This window comes from Balaenoptera borealis, assembly GCF_965194805.1.
Source record: "Balaenoptera borealis genome assembly, chromosome: 18".
NCBI classification, from domain to species: Eukaryota; Metazoa; Chordata; class Mammalia; order Artiodactyla; family Balaenopteridae; genus Balaenoptera; species Balaenoptera borealis.
Window position 1 is genome coordinate 19,234,669 of NC_138877.1, and position 22,547 is coordinate 19,257,215.

Here is a 22,547-nt window from a genome sequence, read left to right on the forward strand (position 1 = left end):
TTACCAACTTCCTTCCTCTCTTGATTTCTTTCTTTACTGATTCCACATCAAAATTTCTATCACGATTAAGCGGATCATGATCTTCACATTCCACAAGTGCTGAGGAATACAGCTGCAGATTGGGAAAAGAAAAAAGCCAGAGTATGCACAAAGTAATGCTGAAAGCTGCAAGTCAGAAAATGGTACCAAAAAGTACTCACCAGGAGTGGAAGATGGGTTGGGGGAGAACAGTGACCACCTTTTGGCGTGTGTGAGCAGATCTCAAGTCACCCTGCTTTTCTTTGGGAGTTGTCCTGATCCCCAGACATGTTTTATACTGCATTACCCTGACCCCCAGTGGCTAACTGGACCTGGTCGGGGCCCTGACCCCAAGCTGGGCCAGTCAAAGTCCCTATCCTAGGGGACTAAAACAGGCTCTGAGCCACATGGTCAGAGCAAGTCAGTCTACAAAGAGAGGAAAACAAAAACAAGGGCTAGAGAGGACATCCTGGGTTCCTGATGGCTTCCAAGCTCCTGTTTCTTGTACCCACCTGTGTGCCTGCCTTCAGGAGCCACAAAATGCCCCTGCAACTTATTGCAAAGCCCCTTTTATATTTAGGTTGGCTCGAGCTTCTAAGAGTTTCTCGAAACCAAAAGAATCCAAACTACCTCTGAATGAAAGATCAACATTACACATACACTTAAATAATAAAGGGCATGAAAAACATAAGATAAAAAAATTTTGACACTGGCACAGGCAAAGATTTCTTATAAAAAGCAGAACTATAAAGAAAAAGTTATGAAGTTGGAATTCACCAAAATTAAAACTTTTTGCTCCTTGAAAGACATTGCCAAGAAAACAAAAAGGCAAGCCAGAAATTGGGAGAAAATATTCACAATTCATATATCTGACAAAAAAATTATATCAAGAATATAGGAAAAACTCTTGCCACTCAGTAAGACAAATAATTCAGTTAAAAATGGGCAAAAAAATCTGGACAGACTCTTCAGAGAAGGAGAGTTACAAATGGTGAATAAGCACGTGAAAAGATGCTCAAAATCATTAACCCTCAGACAAATCAAAGCCACAATGAGATACCAATACACACTCACTAGACTGGTTAGAATTAAAAAGATTGAAAATACCAAGTGTCAATGAGGGTGTGGAGCAAACGAAACTCTTACACATTGTTGTAGAAGTGTAAAATGATGCAATTACCTTTAAAGTTAAACATACACTTACTTTATGACCCAGCATTCCTCCTGTAGGTATTCACTCAAGAAATAAAAGCATTATTGTCCACATTTAAAGAAGGCAACAATATACAGTGGAGAAAAGACAGTCTCTTCAATAAGTAGTGCTGGGAAAACTGGAGAGCTACATGTTAAAAAATGAAATTAGAACATCTTCTCACATCATATACAAAAATAAACTCAAAGGATTGAAGACCTAAGTGTAAGACAGGACACCATAAAACTCCTAGAAGAAAACATAGGCAGAACACTGACATAAATCGTAGCAATTTTTTTTTGGATTTATCTCCAAAGGCAAGGAAAACATAAGCAAAAATAAACAACTGGGACCTAATTAAACTTAAAAGCTTCTGCATCAACAAACCATTGACAAAACAAAAAGACAACCTACTGAATGGGAGAAAATATTTGCAAATGATGTGACCGGTAAGGGGTTAATATCCAAAATACACAAACAGCTCATACAACTCAACATCAAAAAACAACCTGATTAAAAAATGGGCAGAAGACCTGAATGGATATTTTTCCAAAGAAGACATAAGACGGCCAACAGGCACATGAAAAGATGCCCAACATCACTAATCATCAGAGAAATGCAAATGAAAACCATAAAGAGGTATCACCTCATACCTGTCAGAATGGCCATCATCAAAAAGACCACACACAAATGTTGTTGAGAGTGTGAAGGGAACCCTCCTGCACTGATGCTGGGAACGTAAACTGGTGCAGCCACTGTGGAGAACAGTATGGAGGTTCCTCAAAAAACTAAAAATAGAGCTACCATGTGATACAGCAACTCCACTCCTGGGTATATATTCAAAGAAAATGAAAACACTAATTCGAAAAGATATATGCACCTCAGTGTTCATAGTAGCCTTATTTACAATAGCCAATGTATGGAAGCAACCTAAGTGTTCATCAACAGATGAATGGATAAAGAAAATGTAGTGTGTATATATATATGTATATATACACACACATACACATACATACAATGGAATACTATTCAGCCATAAAAAAAGAATGAAAGTTTGCCATTTGCAACAACATGGATGGATGTGGAGGGTATTATGCTTGGTGAAATAAGTCAGACAGAGAAAGACAGAAACTGCATGTTATCACTTATACGTGGAATCTAAAAAAGTTAACTAGCGACTGTAACACAAAAAAAGTGTATGCCCACATGAAGACACATATTCAGATCATCACAGATTTATCCTAGTATCTTCAAACTGGAATTAATAATACGTCTATCAACAGGCAAGTGGATAAACAAATTGTGATAGAGCCATACAATGAAATACTGTGCAGAAATAAAAAGGAACAAAATACACATACAAGAAACAGCATGGGTGAATCTCCAAATACTGTAATGAGCCAAAGAAGCCAGACACACAGAATACATACTGTAGGAGTCCTTTCATGTGAGATGAGGAAGACAGGCTCAAGCTATAGAAGCTGGGGCGGGGAGGAAGTGGCGGCAAGGAGGCATGAGGGAACCTTCTGGGGTAATGGAAATGTTCTACATCTTGATGGTGGTGGTGGTTACATTAGTAAATACATGTCTGAATACTCTCTGAACTGTACACTTAAAACGGGTGCTTTTTTAATGTAAATTATACTGACAAGGTTAACTAAAAATAGCAAATTACCATTAACAGTATATTAGAATAAAACATCACAATCAAATAGTGTTAATCTCCGAATGGTTTAACAGCAGAAAATAAACAAGCACATAACTTATTACTAACAGATTAAAAGGAGAAAATTTGAGACACGAAAACCAAATGTAACCTGTGAGTCAGAATCTTTTGTTATAAAGTTATTAGGACACTTGAACCTGAAACCTGGGTGGTTTGAGGATTAGATCGTAGTAATATATTAATGTTAAATTCCTGATTTTGCTTATATGTTCTGGTATAATGTTATAAGTAATAATCCTAGTTATTACTTTAAAATGTATATCTCAGAAATAACTAATTTTCTTGTCAACTGCATTATTATGAACTTTCATCAAATCTTTAACTGTGGTCATTTTTAAGTCTTTTGTCATTTACAGACAGTTCTGGGTGTACTCTGATGCTTTTGCAAATATGTTCCTATAAAAGGGTTTCATCTTCAAGAAATTCATGGAAAAGACTCTGACAAGTACAGGTTTCTGGTAACTGACTGTACTGCTGAACTGAATGAATAAGCATTTTCAGAACTCTAATGAAAAACTGATGAACTCAAAAAAGTGCTAACAAAAGATCAAGATGAAAAAAAAAATTTAATTACATGGGACTGAGTGAACTGATGAGGATGAGTATAATTTTTGTGACTTTCTGTCTGAATTAAAAAAAAAAAAATCCCACAAGGACTCAGAGGCAAAGAATATACAAATCAATTTTCACTGCAAAGTAAAGGAGCTGTTACAGTGGAGGATTACTGGACTGAATGTCAATATTATAACATAGTATGAGAGTGTTTCAGGTTTGGTAATTGCAATCATTGTTGCTTTTGTTGTGGTCATCCATGTACAATGCTTGGTGTCAGTCTATTTATCTCTTGTAAAAATAAAATACAGTGTGTGTGTGTGTGTGTGTGTGTGTGTGTGAAAAAAAATTCCTGATTTTGATGGTTACACTGTGATTATGTGAATGTCCTTTGTATAAAATACATACTGAAGTATTCAGGAAAGATAACGCATCATGTCTCAATTTAATTTCAAATGGTTCTATAAACGAAAATAATCAATAAACAGTCTATAATAAGAACAGAAAAGAGTTTTATTTGAGCCAAACTGCAGACTACCCTGGAAGCCCACTTCCCAGATCACTCTGAGAAACTGCCCTGGACAAGCACTGCTTCCAGCACAGTTTCATATCTTGTCAGAACAAAGAGCATTAAACGAGTCAGGGTTACATTTCTTCAAGGTTAAAAAAAAAAGAACAGACTAGCATGTACACAGTGAGTCAGTATGGCCTTGGAACCTGGGAAGGGAGTCTTATCATCAAAGGAGTACCAGCATTGGCATCCCAGGAGGAGGGGCATGTAATCTTTATTTTTAACATGGACATTCTTTACTTCTGGTCAATGTGTCCTTTTCTCTAATAATTAAAGCAGATGTACAGTGTATATTTGATAGGCCACAAACAGGCTATTTTAGTTAACATAAAATTCAAGTTAACTCATGTATAAGCCAGAATGACTTCCCTATATCTCAATATGTGAATATTTCTTTCATCAGTTCCAACAAAAAAGGTACTTTGTACTGTATGTGCAACTTTTCTGTAAGTTTGAGATTTAAAAAAATTGTGTATATAAAAAATAAAGCATCGGACTTCCCTGGTGGCGCAGTGGTTAAGAATCTGCCTGCCAATGCAGGGGACACATGTTCAAGCCCCGGTCCGGGAAGATCCCACATGCCGCGAGCAACTAAGCCCGAGAGCCACAACTACTGAAGCCCGCGCGCCTAGAGCCTGTGCTCTGCAACAAGAGGAGCCACCGCAATGAGAAGCCTGCGCACCGCAACGAAGAGTAGCCCCCGCTCGCCGCAACTAGAGAAAGCCCATGAGCAGCAACAAAGACCCAACGCAGCCAAAAATAAATAATAAATAAATTTTAAAAAAAAATAATAAAGCATCTAGCATTGTGCATGGCCAGAGAAAGAGAGGGAAAGAAGCCAGAAGATCGTTACAATAGATGCAGAAAAAAGCATTTCATAATATTTAATACTTTAACTTGTAGCAAGCTAGAAATAAAAGGAAACTTCCTAATTTTAATAAAGTAAAAGTATTAAAAAGCTAAAGTATGCACAAATTTAATGATAAAACCTAGAAGCATCCCAGTAATATAAGAAACAAGACAAGGCTCACTAAAATGTTTTTAATCACCACTATAACACAATGTTCTAGAAAAATGCAATCAAATAAGAAAAAGAAATTAAGAGGCCCAAAAATTTAAAGGAAAAAAAGCCATCTTTATTTAAAGATGAGGATATCCAGCTGACATATATACAATGGAATACTACTCAGCCAGAAAAAGAAACGAAATGGAGGTATTTGTAGTGAGGTGGATGGAGTTAGAGTCTGTCATACAGAGTGAAGTAAGTCAGAAAGAGAAAAACAAATACAGTATGCTAACACATGTATATGGAATCTAAGGAAAAAAAAAAAAAGGGCCATGAAGAACCTAGTGGCAAGACGGGAATAAAGACACAGACCTACTAGAGAATGGACTTGAGGATATGGGGAGGGGGAGGGGTGAGATGTGACAGGGTGAGAGAGTGGCATGGACATATATACACTACCAAATGTAAAATAGATAGCTAGTGGGAAGCAGCCTCATAGCACAGGGAGATCAGCTCAGTGCTTTGTGACCACCTAGAGGGGTGGGATAGGGAGGGTGGGAGGGAGGGAGACGCAAGAGGGAAGAGATATGGGAACATATGTATATGTATAACTGACTCACTTTGTTATAAAGCAGAAACTAACACACCATTGTAAAGCAATTATACTCCAATAAAGATGTTAAAAAAAAAATATCCAGCTGAATCTGACTTTTAGATTTGAGTTTGGCAAGATTGTTGGATGAGATAAAAAATAAATAAAAATTGACAGTGTTTGTATATACCAATAATAGCTCACTTTAAAAATGTATTAACAAAACAAAACAAAAAAACAAACCCAGGAATAGGCCTAACCCAAAGTTCTAGACCTCTATAGAAAAAAATTGCTGGACATTTTTGAAATTCATCAAAGAAGATCTGGATAGTTGAAGAGACATACCCTGTTAATGGATAGAAAGACTAATATATTATGAGAGTGTCTATTTTTTCCCAAATTCATCTATAAATTCAGTGGAATTCCAGTTAAAATTCCAATAGAAATTTCTGTGAAACCTGATAAGCTGATCCCAAAATTCAAAGTGCCAAAAAAATAGCCAGGGTTTATCATAAAATCATAGTAATTAAGAGTGTTGTACCAGCTCATTAGTCACTGATAACCTGCCTGTTTAAATGGCCTGTTTGAATGCCCATGCTTTGGAGACCTAACTGTTCTTCCAGAAGACAGCATTGAAAGTACCATGTTACACTCTGTGTGATCTCTGCTAATGGCACTTTGGAATTGTATTAGTTAAGTCATTTTAGACATAACATCACTGTGGATCCAACTGTCAGGTACTGAGTTATCAGCTCTTTGAAGAAATAAATTTTGAGGAGGTATGGGAGGAAGGAATACGTTTCATAAAACATTATAATGAAGCTCATGACTGACTTTTGAATAGTAGGAGTTTTAAGCATGCTGTTAAAAATCTGTAAGGGACAGTTAAGAAAATTATCAGACTGCAACAGAAACGTGTGAGCTCGCCAAACAAGAATTTCAGTGTAGATTTTGTCTTTATCAAATGAAGTTAAAGGAACAAGTTATAGTTAAAGTTTGAATGGAAGAGCCTGCCATTGTTGTTCCACATCTGGTTGTTGCCGTTTACATTCCTTTACTGAGCCTACATCGTCATAAGCTTTTTGGCAGGTATACGTTGAACACTTCTGTTTCACGGTCAAGACAGGATCAGAGGCCATGGATACTGACAACTGATTTTGTCTGTTTTCTTCTGTCTTTTTCCATGACTGTATCTACTGCCTCATCTTGATTTACAAGCAAAACCTAGAAAACCTACAAAAATAAGTGTTTTGTGGTTTATCTAGGAATAATACAGAAAATATTGCTTGTTATTTTTGGTGAAGAAAATCAATTTTGTATAGTTTATTTCAACCTAAATAAAATGCGTATTTTGTTTAAAAGAAAGAAAAAAGAGTGTTGTACCAGCTCAGGAATACACAAGTGACCATGGAAGAGAACGGAGAGCCAGAAAGAGATCTGTGCACATATGACAATACTGTTAGAGCAACGGATTAACATGAGGGTTTGAAACTAGATAGCTGGGTGAGAGTCCCGGCTCAGTCACTTACAGCCCTGTGACCTTGAGCAAGTGATTTAATTTCTCTGTGCCTCAGTTGTTCCACCTTTAGTTTGGGCGTAATTATAATACCTACCTCTTAGGGTAGTTGTGAGGATTAACAGTTAAATATAGGTTAAGCTCCCAGAACATTACCTTACACAGTGAACACCAAATAATAACAACAGTTATCATTATTATCACTACAAATCAGTGAGGAAAGGACAGATTTTTCAATAATAGTGCTGGGGGAGGTGGTTAATCGCATTAAAAAGAAAACAACTAAAAGTAGGTCCCTACTATACACTATAATCCAGATAAATTCCAGTTGGATCAAGAAGCTAAATGAGAAAAGCAAAATTTTTAAACTTTTTGGAAAAAAGATAGAACCTTAGTTCGGAAAAGAATTTCTTAGGGGGAAAATCCTACAAATTATAAAGGAAAATAATGATGAATGTTAATTACATTATAAGCTTCTGTATGACAGAAAGCACCATAAATAAAATTAAAAGCAAACATATATAATAAAGCATTAGAATTTATTTATATGTGAAAAAATACATATAAGCAAAACTAAGATCTCAAAGATAAAGTGTAGTCTATGAACACAAATCACAGAATCGAAAAAAAGAACCACACAGGAGCACAGCAAACGAGGTGCAAGCTCACTAAGTAATCTAGGAACTGCAAATGCAAATAACAACGAGAGACCATCTCACACCCATCAGAGAGGAAAACATGAAAATCTCATAGTATCATGATAGACACCAAACCATAGATCCAGGGAGGCACTGTAAAGAGAATGAAAAGCCACAGATTAGGAGAAAATATTGGTAAAATATATCTGATAAAGGACTTGTATCCAAGATATAGAGAGCTCCTAAAAGTTAATTATAAGACAACCCAATTAAACACAATTAAACAATAACAATCCAATTAAAAATTGGACAAAAGATCTGGACAGACAACACCAAAGAAGATATACAAATGGCAAATAAGTATATGAAAAGATGCTCAACACCACATGTCATCATATGTCATCAGGGAATTACAAATTAAAATACGAACAACATCATATATACACTAACATGTATAAAATAGATAACTAATAAGAACCTGCTGTATAAAAATAAATAAATTAAATTAAATTAAAAAAATACGAACAACATGAACTCTCATTCATTGCATGTAGGAATGTAAAATGGTACAGCCACAGTGGAGGACAGTTCAGCAATTTCTTACAAAATTAAACATACTTTTACCATACCAAAAAAAAAATAAATAAATCTCATAGAATCAAGTGTTGACAAGGAAGAAGAGAAACAAACTCCAAAATAGTGGAAGTCAAACTTGGTACGATCCCTTTGGAGAGCAATCTGGCACATTTAATGAGGTGCAAAATGTTCCCTTCCTATGTCCAGCAGTTCTAAGTGCCCTAGACCAGAGAAATTCTCCTGTGAATTAGGAGACCTATACAAGGATATTTATGACAGCTGGTTAGTCACATAAAAAACTGGAAAACCATAAATGCTCATTCACAGAATACTTTAATGGTGATTACAGTCATAAAATGGAATACTATAACATTTAAAATTAAAGATTAGAACTACATTTATCAACATGGATAAATCTCAATAATCCACAGAATCTGATAGAAATTCTATAAACTCCAAGAACATGTAAAACAATATATTTGTTTATAAATACTTAAACGTGGTGGGAGCATAAAATTAAAAACACAAGATAATAAGAAACACGGAATCTGTGATGGTGATTACCTCTGGGGAGGGATGGAGAGAAGGGAACAGAGAGAAGAGAGAGTCCTTAACTATCTATGTTTTTTTTTTTCTTTAAAAAAAAAAAATCAAGCTGAGGCAAATATCATATACTATCATGATTTTATAAATCTGGGTGAAGTGTCTATGGGTATCTGTTATATTTGAAATAATTAAAATATCTTTAAAGGAACTCCAGCATAATTCTTTGTGTGTTTGATCAGTTATAAATAAAACTAAAAGTAATCATAAGGTGTTAAGATCTGAAACTTTAAAAAGGGAAAAATATGCTCCCCAAATCCCCACTTAAAAGCCCAAACCATGGGCAGCCAACGTGTTATTCTTTGTCGTATCCAGAGTACATTTATCTATTTTGGTATGTCCTTCCCTAAAAGGACTCATGTGTTTTCAAGTAACTTACCAAACAGTTTTCATGAGCAGCTATATTCTCTGACTGTGCAAAGTACAGGACACTACACTCGAGGTCTTTGGGGCAAAGCGCGCATATCCTTTTTTGCAACTTTTCTGCAACCTGAAAGACACCTATAAAGTAACATCCCTGATGAGAAATGGAAAAGTGGAATTTCTTGGTGTCCGCAACTCGTCCACCCATCTTAAAGTAGAGGGCAGGGAACTTGTTTTATGAGAGAGTCTCAACTCCCAGGGAGAAAAAAATATTGGGACCCAAGTAGAAAAGCAACTTTGTATTTTTTTAAATGGCTTAATGCAAGAAAAGAAAAAAATGTTTCATTTAAAATGTCTAAACATGAGGAAAACCTTTACTTAAGAAACCTAAGCAGGAATTTAAATACAAAGCTCTCAAAGCATTGCCTTGCCCATAGTAAGCTCTCAATAATAATTACTGACATTATAAATCAACAAGAAAACAATGGTGTATTCAAGAAATAATGCTCTGATTCACTACCTGTAAAAAATAATTTAGATCCCTATATCATACTATATTCAAAAATAAATTTGGGGTGAATTAAAGAAGTAAATGAGCAATATACTTTAAATGTGCTGTAATCTAGCATTATAATAAACTAGGAGAGAAAGATACATGAAGGCAGGAGCAGATTTTTTTTTTTTCAAGAGAGGAATAAAGAAAGGAAAGAAGCTTAAGAGAAGGAGAGCTAGGAAGAACAGGGAAGAGACAGAGGGAGAAAAAAGCCAGCTGTTCCCAATATCCATTGGATGCATCGGTGAGAGGCAATCTTCTCTAACCTATTAGTTTGCTATTAATTTGGCCACAAGCATCCATTTAACATTTCTTTGCCTTTTCCAATGCTCATCCTGTTATTCATTTAGTTTTCTGTAGCAAAAAGCACTTTCAATTTTATCTTCAAATTTTAGTTTTGAAACAAAAACTCATTTAACCATTTAATGGCGAAAGGTTTTAATTTAAATGAGGTTAACCGCTTAAGCGCTTCCTGAAAGTCCTTTTTGTTACTTAAAAGTGTAAGATCTCTTGGTGTCTCTCTTAAATTACATCTTGCATCTCACAATGTCAGAAGACCTCACTTTGGAGCTAGCATTTATTTCACGTTCAGATGAGTTTCTTCCTTAATTAACGTCTGTTTCCTGGATTTGGGTGCTACTTAGTAGGGCTACAAATTAGTAATTCTCCTGATCACATCAACCAAGAAAAAGGGTGGAGACTGAGACAAAACTCCTCAGATGAGATGAAACGGGCTAACTGCTGCTTTTCATTCATCTCAAACCACCACTGAGTTGGGAGCACCTCTTGTACGAGAGTCACTGCGCTGAGAGCTCTAGACCAGCGCTGTCCGCAGAAACATAATGTGAGCCACAGGTGCAGATGAAGAATTTCTAGGGGCCTCATTTAAAACAGCAAAAGGAAATGGGTGAAGTTAATTTTAATAAGCTTTATTCAACTAAACATATCCAAAATACTACGCTCTCAACATTTAATTAAGGAAACAATTAATTCATTCTTTTGTACTGAGTCTTTGAAGCCCAGCGTGTTTTGTGCTTACAGCACCTCTCAACTGGACAAGCCAAATTTTCAATGCTCAAGAGCCATATGTGGAGAGTGGCTACTGTACGCAAGGGCACAGCAGAGGATATAAAAAAACATGAGACAGAACTGTTGCCTGCAAGAAGCTTACAAAATAAACAAGGAGACCAAATAGTATTCTGGAAAATAAAATAACAGAATACATGGCACGAGTAACTGCTGAGTAGGAAATACAGTATACGCTATGGACAGAGGAGGAAGTGCTCCTTGTGGGATGGAGTGTTGTCAAGGACACTTCCTTGAGCTGGTACAACCTTGAGATGGAGAGGAAGGGGGGTCGGGGTGGGAGGGACGTTGCAGACAGAAGCAGAGATATGTAAGAGACCAAGAGGTCTGACTGGGAGACAGAAAACCAGCCAGGCTGAAGAGGAGAGTTCATGCAAAGGAAGCTGGAAAAGAATTTGAGAAACAGATGGTGAAAGGCTGCCAGGAAGGATTTTTTGAACAGGGGGATAACATGATGAAAAAGTTGTTTTAAGCTCCATTTCAACATGGAGAGAAATACGGTGCACCTGGATAGGAAGGCTGGACATTATAATGCTGTCAACTCTATCTCAGGTAAGTGCGGACAAAAAAATGTTGCCCGACATCAAGCCATCAGCCACTGCAGCAAACCCCGCCCCCCCCAACAATGGTGTGTCCTGAGGGGAATTCAGGACGGAGAAAAACAGGATATTGGCCCTAGACAGTTACGACACATTTCTAAGGAATAATTTCAATAAGCCCAGAGTCTTGCATCTTCCCATACTTAGAAAAGCACTAAAATCATTAACTTAAGATGTCTGTTTTTTGTTATTAGCAGTAATTGATGTTTGACTACATGTTTGTTTTCAGCAAAAACTCCTATATATCCCGGCTCCTCCCTTACCTCTTCAGAGCAGTTCCTCAGAGCTGAGAGGCTGTCTCCCAGGCCATAGTCTTCAGTAAGCCTAACCCCAAATAAAACATAACTCGCAATTTTTAGGTTGTGTGTTTTTCTTCAGTTGACATAAGTTTTAGATTTAATGCCATTTCAACTTAAATCCCAAGAAGGTTATTTTAAAGAACTTGAAAAAAAATATTATTTGGAAGAATAAATAGGCAAGGGCAGTGAAGAACACTTTCAAAAAAAGACAGGGTGTCTACCTATCTGATTTAAAAACATACTATAAAGAAAGGTACAGCTGGGACAGAAGGTTAGATGACCATGTCAAAAGAAAGAACACAAAGTGCAGAGAGAAGTGGATCATAATCTCTGATTATGAATTTAAGTTACCATAAGGTGGCATTTGCACTTCTTCTCTGGCACTGATGTCCTTAGTCCATTTTTCTATTGGTTTATTCACTAGTTCCTTACTGATTTATAAGAGCTTGTGGTGTATCCAGGATACTAACTCTTTGTTAATCATACATGTGGCCTTTTAACTTTGTTTATAATGTTCTCTGATATACAGAATGTTTAAAGGTTTTGTTTGATGAAATTATATCAATCCTTTATCATTTCTCACTCCTGGGTGGGGGGAACATAACTTAGAAGACACCTCTTCTTTTCCTCTAGAATTTTATTTTTTACATTAGAATATTAACGTGGAATTTATTTTATTGTAAAGTATGAGATGGAGATCTAACTTATTTTCATAATGGCTAGCCACTGATTTAAAATCTTTTTTCATATATTTAATTATTACATATATTTAGATTTGTTCTACATACTTCTATTTGTTCCACTGATCTGTCACTTCCCCCACCAATACAACACTTGACAATTTTCAAGGTTTTAGAATGTATTTTAATATCTGACCACACAAAGCCTCCATCCTAGGATGAAAATGGGAAAAAAATATCCCCAAATTTTATTCACCTTGGACCCAAAATCTACTTCGATTAAATACTGTGTTCTTATTTAAAAGAACACTCAAAGTGGACATTAAAATTTGTAAAGCATAGGTTAAAACAAAAGTTTCAGGCAGTTAAATTACTAGTGCTAAAATTCCCTAATAAAAAAATATGATAATGTTTGATAGGCTATGCAGCACCCCTTGTGTAAGAGCTAGGCATTTTTGCAGTGTCACCCTTTCCTGTGCAGAGCTGCACCTGCAGACAGGTGAACTGCATCGGGCTGAGCTATCAGGCTGCTGATACCTGAGTGTGGTCCCCTGTGCTTGCTCTGGGGACTCCGCCTGTCTGAGCTACACTCCCAAGTCTGCAGGGTCTTGGCACCTGGGAACACAAGAGGTGGTGGCAACATCGCTGTCCTCTGATCTGGAGTTTCCAGTGCTGATAGACAGAAACCCAAGGTGGACACACAGGCTCCACCTAAGAGTTTTTTCCTGCTAAAACCCCCTCATCACAATTTCCTAAAAGAGCCTGGCTATTCTAACTTGTTTATTCTTCTAGACTGGGAGATCACAGAACTCTCTGTAGTTGGGAGAGTAACATTAGAGGCTTTTACACAGACAGGCATCCCTCACATCTGAACGTTTGCTACACATTATCTGAAACTCATGGACCAAATACATTTGGATAACTTGATATTCCTCACTATCTGCACTCAGGAACTGTATAGATTCAGACAGTGAGGGACAGGTGTATCATGGGGGCTGGGACATTCCATATTATGGAAGAGTTCATTGGTCTCCATCAGTAGTTGAGACCAAGAATAACGAAGATATGTAGGTCTCCCCAAGGTCTTTCTACCGGGTCTAGCAGGCCTAAGGACTCACAGAGACTGACTCAACGAGAATTCTCAAAAATGAAACTGGTAACCAGGAAAGGTTCTATAGAATGAAGCTGAAGAAAAATTATAAGCCAAGAATACATGAACTACGACTAACTCAAACCAACAGTGGCAGTCTCGCCAGCAATCTCCAGGCTCAGCTCCACCTGGGAAGGGATTGCTAAGGCCACAGCCTCTGCAGGGGTGTCTTCCCAATGCTTCTCTTCCAAGAGATGGTCTTAAAGCTCACCAGAAAAGGGCAATCCACCCAGAGGATAGAATCTGGGGTAGTCAGATAGGATGGCCAAGGAACATGTTCCACCACTAAAGAAATGAGTGAAACTGATAGAATGAGATTCACTAACCCTATACTTCCACTTACAATCCCCTTCCAATAGGGTATGGTCTATGTTCTGGACTGGCAGCCAATTTATGGTGCTGGCTTGGAAATTCCTTCCTCTTTTCTCCTTTGATCAATAGTTTTCATTGCAGTTTACTATTTTAGTTCTGCCACTGTATATCAGATGTGTAGATGTTATTACTGAGTCCAGTGACTGCCTACCTGAACTGACCAAAACAGAAGGGGAGTAGATATTACCTAGAGGCTTGGTAACGGACTTGGAAAATGAATGGCTTCATCACATTGTCTCTGGATGGTGTGACTGGATATAACTTTCGGAGAAGTTTGGCAGGATGTATATTTGGGATAGCCAGAATGCATTACTGGGGACAGCTTCAGAATGTGAAAAGAGAAATAAGGATGTCCGTGTTGTAAGGGAGGGGTGGCAGGCAGACAGCCAGGGAATAGGATGTTCAGTGGACTTCTTTAGGGTATCCATTTGACTCACAATCATACACAGGGATAAGCCCCGGCAGGCATGTTCACACTATGTGACTCGCTTTCCCTAGGCACAGCTGACAGTCCCAGAGGACCTACCTGCCCATCTCCCAGATATACAGAATTCAGAATAGAAGATTTTAGTTCAGATTGGGCTGGTTTCTTGAAGAAGGAGATGTACAAACTGAGAAGCTGTGAGGGTAGCCATCTCCTATCCCATTATCAGGAAAAGGGGACCAAAGAAAGAGAACAAAGCAGATGCTCTGAGTGCTGTCAAAGTTTATGATGGCTTCTCAGGCCCTATTTCCTGGCTCTTTCTGATAAATGCTATAGCATCCATGTTCCTGGGGTCTGTGAGTGTGGTCTCCCTGCTTTCCAGTAACAAACATCCCTTTTGCTTAAATGACATCAAGTTGATTTTGTACTATTTGTAGCCCACAAGTCCTAATTAACACTGGAAGTACCATGACCGGATCTCTGTGTAGGCACGTGTGTACGTAAGTGCGTGTGCACATGTGCACTTGAGAGTGAGTTCCGGCAGCAGAGTGGAAAGTGGACTGCCCTGCCTTCACTGTCTTCTACCTGGTTCATTCTGATAATCTCATTTCCTTCCTTCTGCTTTTCCTGTCATGACTCCACTTCATTCTTCACGTTGCTGCCAGAGTGATCTAAAATGTACGTTTGCCCATGTTTCTCTCCTGCTAAAAACCCTTCTCTATCACCTAAAGATCAGAAGCCAAGCTCTTTAGTGCTACATACAACCCAATTCATTCCTTCAACATATACTTAATGAGAACCTACTATGTATAGTTTTAGGCACTAGAAATAAAGCAGGGAATAAGATGTGAATTTCAACTCTCATGGAACTTACATTTTAGTAGTACAGAGACATCAAACAAGTATTATTTCCGGATGTGTTAAGTGCTATGAAGAAAAACAGAGCAGGGGAAGGAGGCAGAAATTAATGAGGGTGGGGGAGGGCTCTTCTAAACAGGATGGGCAGGCAAGGCTGTGGAGGGTACACTTGAGCAGATATGTGAGTATGGTGGGGGCTTAGAGGACTCACAGTGCAGTGAGGGGTAGCAGAGTCATCAAGATGGGTAGGGCTGGATCAGATCGGGACATGGGGTACACTGTAGCCACAGTAAGATTATTCTGAAAGTAATGAGAGACTATTGGAGGGCTTTGAGTAGGAGAATCACACTTACTTTTTGTTTTTTAAAGATCATTTTGGCTACTGTGCAGGCTTGTATGTATGAGAGGCTAGAGTGGAAGCCAGGAGACCAATAGTCCAGGCCTGAGATGATGGTGGCTTGGATGGCAGTGATGGGAGTGGTGAGAAGAGGCCAGCCTTGAGATATATTCTGAAGAGAGAACTGACTGTCTGACTAATGCATTAGTTGGGGGAGGTAAGGAGGAAAGAGAGGCACCAAGAATGGCACTGGGGTTTTGGTCTGAGCAGCCAGGTGAATGGAATGGGGAAGGCTGGTAGTGGTTGAGCAGGTTTGGAGGGTGTGTGTGTGTGTGCAGGCAAACAGGAGTTTTCTTTGGGACATACTCAGTTTGAGATCGTTCCTGGCATTAATGAAGTTGGTTTTACAAGTCTGGAGTTTGGGGAAAAGGTCAGGATGGAAGCTCATCTCCAGTAACTCCTCATCTTGCATTCTGTATACACACTACCTAAATGAAATAGTCAACTGCTTGGCTTGTGGTTGCCACATCTGATGTTTTGTGGCTGGTGCATTTTTTCGAGTCTTCACCTCTTTCTGGACCACCTTTTCAACCTTTCTATCTCTGGGTGACTCTTTCTCTTTAAAACTAAGATAGGATGTTCCTTGAACACCAGACTGAGTTGGAGGAGCCCCTCATTTGCGACTCTGTGGTTCTCAACAGGTCACACACGAGTTGCCTATTAGACTCTCTAGGGCAGGGTCTGCCTAACTCGTCTCTGCATCCCCCGCACCTGGCGCTGAGCCTGCACACGGTACGCGCTCTACATCCGTTGAGATGCAGGGAAGGAGCCCAGTCGGAAGGCTGTTGCTTCACTTAAGGAGAGGGCCACAGACTTGAACTACTACATGGAAAGGAGGGGATGGTTCCAAAACGTTACATTCTCTGTGGGAACTTCTCAAACTGCTTCCTGAGACCTAGCTGACCACTTCTCTTCAAGAGGGGTCCCCCTCCAGCCTTCCTCCCCAGAGCACTTCTCCGACTGCATTGTTTTAGGGGCGGGTGGAACCGCGCTGGGAGAGTAAACGCCCAGGCATTTCCTTCGGTTTTCGGTTTTCGTTGCTGGCTGTATTTCTAGCGTTGTAGGACTGCAGCAATGGGCTGTCCCATTAGCAGTGGGTGAGGTAAACAGTAAACCGTAAACCGTAAACGGTAAACGGAAGGCAAACCCGCCCCTTACGAGAGGCCCTGGGCAGCGGTCTGGGCGCAGGGCCGCCGGCGGTGGACGCCCAGGGGCCGAGGGGCTGCTGAGCCAAGCAAGACCTCAGCGCTGTCTCGGGAGGCGGGTTCGCGGGCCCCCAAGCGGCGGCGACCATGGAGCTGCCCTGGGCCCCGACTGCCCCTGCCGGACCCCGCCCTCCCCGCCTGACCGCCCCCCGAGCAGTACTCACCGGTTGGGAGGGGGACCACGTCCCGCACAGCCCGCGCCTCGGACCAGTTGGCGCCGCAGCCCGACTCGGGCTCGGGAGGTCCCGCCGGCTCCATGGCTGTGCACTGCGCCCGCGCAGCCGGAAGTCCGTTTTGGCGAAATCATGATGATTGATTTCCCCTGCCCGGGGGAAAGTCCCGAGCAGGAAGCGACACCTCGGCTTTGCAGATACAGTTCTCAAAGAGAAACTCGCAACTTCTCCAGATCTGAGTCTGAATTTGAATTGCTTTTTTAAAAAAAAAATCATGCCAGGAGCTCCCCACCCTGCGCCCACTTAACCGATAGTCGGAGTAAAGGTGGCCGAAGCCCCTGGACTCAGCTGGAGAAATGATTGTTCTTCTGAGGGTCTATCCATTATTTTCTAAAAACTGTATCACCACACCAAGTCTGGCGTAAACAGGTCTATCATAAACGGACGCAGAATTAACAGAGTAATTCCAGTTGCCAGTCGCAAGCCTTTATTTAGCACCCATTGGGTACACAGCACCATACAAGACAAGGTTTTTGGTGCATGGAACAAATACACATGTAGAGAACACAAACGCATATAATTAAATTACAGTTAAAAAATAAGTTGCTCTGTAAAAGAAGCATGTAATAGCTGGTGGTTTGCTGAGGAACTAATCAAAGGAAAACTCCTGGAGGTCTTGCTTTTTGAGCAGATTTTAAAGAGAGGAAAGGAGGCAAACTGGGGACAGAAAAGAGAACAATATTAAAAAGGATAACTTGGATAGTCTTGACAAACACAAATGCGTTACAGAAGCAAGAGTGTGGAGCTGCAGAACGGGAGAAAAGAACACGCTCTGGCAGCAAAGTTTTTTTGCTTTCAAGCAGTAAGATGGAAGAGTACTCCTTGCCAGGCCAGAAAGTCCTAAAGAGACTGGATAAGAAACTGAATAGCTCAGCTAGGTCAGGTGAAGCAGCTGAAGAGCCCCTTACCTGTGGGAAGAATGCAGTCTTAGCCGGAGGTAACTCCTGGAGGAGACAGTATGTCTCTCACAAAAAGCAAAGCCCTCACCTTGGAATGCACTCTTTTTCCCAGGCCTGAGGAATGTAAAAGAGATTAGCAAAGCTATCTCAAGCCAGGAGACCTCAGGGAACTGAGAGTCCTGGTTGTTCCTTATGGCTGGGGGCTGTGTGTCTGCCTGGTTAAGGGAAGATAATGTTCAAGGATAGTTGTTGTAAACTTGTTGACGTCCATGATAGTGACTGAACTGAGACGATAAACAATTCCATGGGTTCATTGTCTAATAATGAGCTCCTCTTCTGTCTATATAAGATTCAGTAGATTCTAAATAAAGTGCCTTGCAACCATCAGTTGTCTTGGTCCTTCTGACCCCATACTCACGGTGCTATTCAGTCCCTTACCCGTCTCCGTGGGGACCTGAAAGACCCCCTGCGGTGGCTGGACCGTCACACTTACCCCGCTCTCAGTTTATAATCTCAGCTTTTCAGTGTTCCACTCTTAAGAATGAGCAGACTTAACACATATATATGGAATCTAAAAAAAAAATGGTTCTGAAGAACCTAGGGGCAGGACAGGAATAAAGACGCAGACATAGAGAATGGACTTGAGGACATGGGGAGGGGGAAGGGTAAGCTGGGACGAAGTGAGAGAGTGGCATGAACATACATACACTACCAAATGTAAAATACAGAGCTAGTGGGAAGCAGCTGCATAGCACAGGGAGATCAGCTCGGTGCTTTGTGTCCACCTAGAGGGGTGGGATAGGGAGGGTGGGAGGGAGACACAAGAGGGAGGAGATATGGGGATGTATGTATATGTATAGCTGATTCACTCTGTTATACAGCAGAAATTAACACACCATTGTAAAGCAATTATACTCCAATAAAGACGTTAAAAAAAAAATCCCTATTTTTAAAAAAAAAAAAAAAAGAATGAGCAGACTGCCAAGATCACTAACTGAGGAAAGCCTAAAACATGAAAGACAAAGACCAAAGGACACATACAGGGAAAACACAGAAACAAACCTTGCAGGTCACAGAATATTCAGGAAGAAGAAAATATAGATATGAATGCCTGTATGTATGTTACACTATATAAATAGTATTTTCAAAGAGATAAGATACTGCAACCATGAACCAAAAATAGGATATTGAAGAAAAAAAACATTCAGAGAGCTCTAGAAATTTAAAATGAGACCAAAAAAAAAAACCTAACCAGAACAAAACAAAACCCAATCCCCACCCCCCAAAAACCCCCCAAACGAAAACCCAACACAATAGACAAATTGGGAAGATTAAGTTGAGGAAATCTCCCAGAAAGCAGAGCAAGAAGACAAAGCTGGAAATTAAGAGAAAAGATAAGAAAATGAGAGAACCAATCCTGGAGGTCTAATGTCTAGATAAATAGGAATTCTAGAAAGAGACAACAGATAACAGACAACAGAACTATTTCATTAAAGAAATAGTTCAAGAAAATTTCTCTGAAGAACAAAGTTTTCAGATTGAAAGATCCCACCAAGCACCTGGTATGAGGTATGAAAATTGACTCTTACTGGGAACAGAACATTGCAACAAAGAGAATGCTATAAGCTTGAAAAAAAACTGGCCACATATACAAAAGATAAAGAACGGCTTTATCTGACTTCCAACAGTCACCCTGAAGGCCAGAGGTGAGAACATTTTCAGACTTCAAAGCAGCAACATTGGAATGTGGCAGATGTGTTCAAAATTGGGTATGGAAGCTATTCACGAACTCTGAGTACCCATACCCTGCCAAAATAGCAATCAAGTGTAAGGGTAAAATAACATGTTCAAACATACAAGGGCTCAAGATATTCACCTCTCATTTTTCCCTTTCAAAAGCTACTGGAGGATGTGCTTCACCAATATGTGGGAGTAAATCAAGGAAAGGGGAAATAACGGGATTTAACTAGAAACAGACCTGACATAGGGAAGACGAAGGGAATCTCTAGGACGCTGACGGAAGATGACAGCTGTGAACCAGTACAGAATGAAGCAGATCAAGATGTCCATTTCTGCACAAAAACATTTTCCATACTTATCAAGTGTCTTCACTTCATTTTAGTGCATTGCCTAAAATTCCTGCATCTTTACTGTGAATAAATGGACTTCTCAACTTTCCTCATCTGTCTACAGGCTGTTGGGTTATAATTTTTTGCTCCCTTTCCTAGCTCTTTGGTTTCCCACTCTCTAAACCAATTTCAAGTTAAATTTTTATTTAGTTCAATATTTTAAAGAAATTAATCGGGTCCAAACTTAGAAGAGATTTTTGTTTGAAAGGTAACCAAACTAAACCCAGAATCAAGATCAAAAAAAAAAAAAAGAAAAAAAACCCTCAAAAACCAGAGCTACTTTTAATTACTCCTTTTTGAGCTAGTATTCCCACCCTGGTTCCTAGTGGGAAGTTCCTGGCAGCCAAATGTACATCTTTGTTATAGGTAAAATTAGTTTTAACTCTTGGAGATTCTCATCCTCTTTCCACTAGACAATCATGGTTAGGTAACCTAGAGGAAAGTAACTCTTTCCCTTTTTCTCTAGGAAAATAATTTGCACATCATGCCTAGGACAGTCCAAGGGTCTGTTTCAGACTTTGCAGTTCAGTAGAATTGTTTTGTTCTGTTAAGTGAAATTCTTGCCCAGCACAATCTCTTCTGGCTTAAATAAGCCACGTCTGACTATTTTCTAAGTTTCCTTTTCTTAAGGCTCTACTCTATCTAGAACAAAAATATTCTAATTCCTCCAAGTTTCTATTCCCTCCTTTCCTGTCTGTGTTTATGTGGAAGGAGTGAAGAGAATCTGTGGAAAAGAAACTGAATGGCAAAGAGTGTGCCAAAACCTTCCCCACAGGAGAGCTTCTCCCCCTTCTCATTCAAACGGACTGATGGGACACTTTCACGGAGCCAGATACAGCTTCTCCAACTAGCATTAAAATACTTGGAAGTAATATGCATGAAGTGAATTTCGACAGATTCTTCAGGCTCTGTTGACCACCTCATGGTTCACAATGGTAAATTATCTGCCAGGAATTAAACATAAATAAATTTTGTAGGTAAAGATGTGAGCTTTGGCCCTTTGGGGCCATGAAAGTCAAAGATAATTCCAAAAGCAATAAGTGCTGAAATCAATTGTGACATTTGTCTTTTTTTTTTTTAATTTATTTATTAGTATTTTTTATTTTTGGCTGTGTTGGGTCTTCGTTTCTGTGTGAGGGCTTTCTCTAGTTGCGGCAAGCGGGGGCCACTCTTCATCGCGGTGCGCGGGCCTCTCACTATTGCGGCCTCTCTTGTTGCGGAGCACAGGCTCCAGATGCGCAGGCTCAGTAGTTGTGGCTCACGGGCCTAGTTGCTCCGCAGCATGTGGGATCTTCCCACACCAGGGCTCGAACCCGTGTCCCCTGCATTGGCAGGCAGATTCTCAACCACTGTGCCACCAGGGGAGCCCCATTTGTCTTTCTTAATATATAATTTACAAATAAGTTACAAATTATATAGCAGTATTTCATATAAAATATACACTTCCATCCTACTCATGTACAGTTGAACAGCAGTAAGAATAAAGAGATACCCTATGCATATGAAAATGTCCTTATTTTGTTCCTAGCGTTTCTAAGTAATGCAAATGGACCCCCCAACAAGGGTAAACTGAGAGGAATTCTCTTGATGGATCATAACCTAAATTAATTCCACTGACCACTGGGGTTTCTTTTGCATGGCTCTAATTTCAGCTTGATAAGCTAATTTCATGAACAGGCACTAGCTACAGATTTATAATATTTTTTTCCTACACTTATTAGCCCCACATTGGCAGAATATTTCTTTTTCAGGCATAGTCCCAGCTTCATAACCATAATCCCATGTTAGTTCTGTTCTTGCTTTCACATACCTAGAAAGTAGAAATTTTAAAAATAATCATAAATTACCCTGAATAACTACCAAATGAACCAAATTTGATTATATCAATTTTCATATTAACATCATTAACCATCCTCAAAAATATGGTTTTCTCTATCTCTCCAACACCAACCAATTAGGAATGCTCTGTTATTAAGAATAATCATTTAAGTTTTATTTCAAATCTACTAAAATCATAAGTAAGAAGAAACTTGTCAATATCCACAAGGAAGGAAGTGTGTTTTGCAAACAGTGGAACCCAGTAATGTGATGAGGCATGTGGTGTGGTAGTTGGGGGCAGTTTGGACTCAAAGATGTAGCATTCTGCATCATTTATCCTCTGAACTGAACTGGCTGAGGCCTGCCATCCTTAGCCTTTCCAGGTATTAACTCTAAGAGGAGATAAGAATGAAAATTTCAGCTATTTAAAATTTTATTGACCACAAACAGTTTGGGATAACTGAATATTCTAGGGTGCCAGATATGTGGGGC

The 22,547-nt window shown here is 39.4% G+C and overlaps 1 protein-coding gene and 1 long non-coding RNA gene across 11 annotated transcripts in view; both read right to left on the bottom strand.

Annotated features, from left to right (window-relative positions):
• Positions 1–22,547, bottom strand: part of LOC309615574 (histone-lysine N-methyltransferase SETDB2-like) — an 83,033-nt gene that overhangs the window by 16,680 nt on the left and 43,806 nt on the right. For 4 of the 9 annotated variants that reach the window (XM_082365427.1, XM_082365424.1, XM_082365428.1 and 1 more), the window contains one exon: positions 17,620–21,617. In XM_082365427.1, coding sequence (XP_082221553.1) covers positions 21,482–21,617 — 136 coding nt within the window. In that variant the 3' untranslated portion in view covers positions 17,620–21,481. The other 5 variants (XM_082365431.1, XM_082365429.1, XM_082365425.1 and 2 more) reach the window with 4 other exon arrangements.
• Positions 9,498–17,254, bottom strand: LOC309615725. 2 transcript variants are annotated; one of them, XR_014237022.1, is made up of 3 exons: positions 17,141–17,254; positions 15,391–15,443; positions 9,498–10,778 (listed from the first exon to the last, which is right to left on the bottom strand). It is a non-coding gene; the product is annotated as an uncharacterized lncRNA (long non-coding RNA). The 2 variants fall into 2 exon arrangements; XR_014237023.1 differs by having other exon boundaries at positions 9,498–10,786.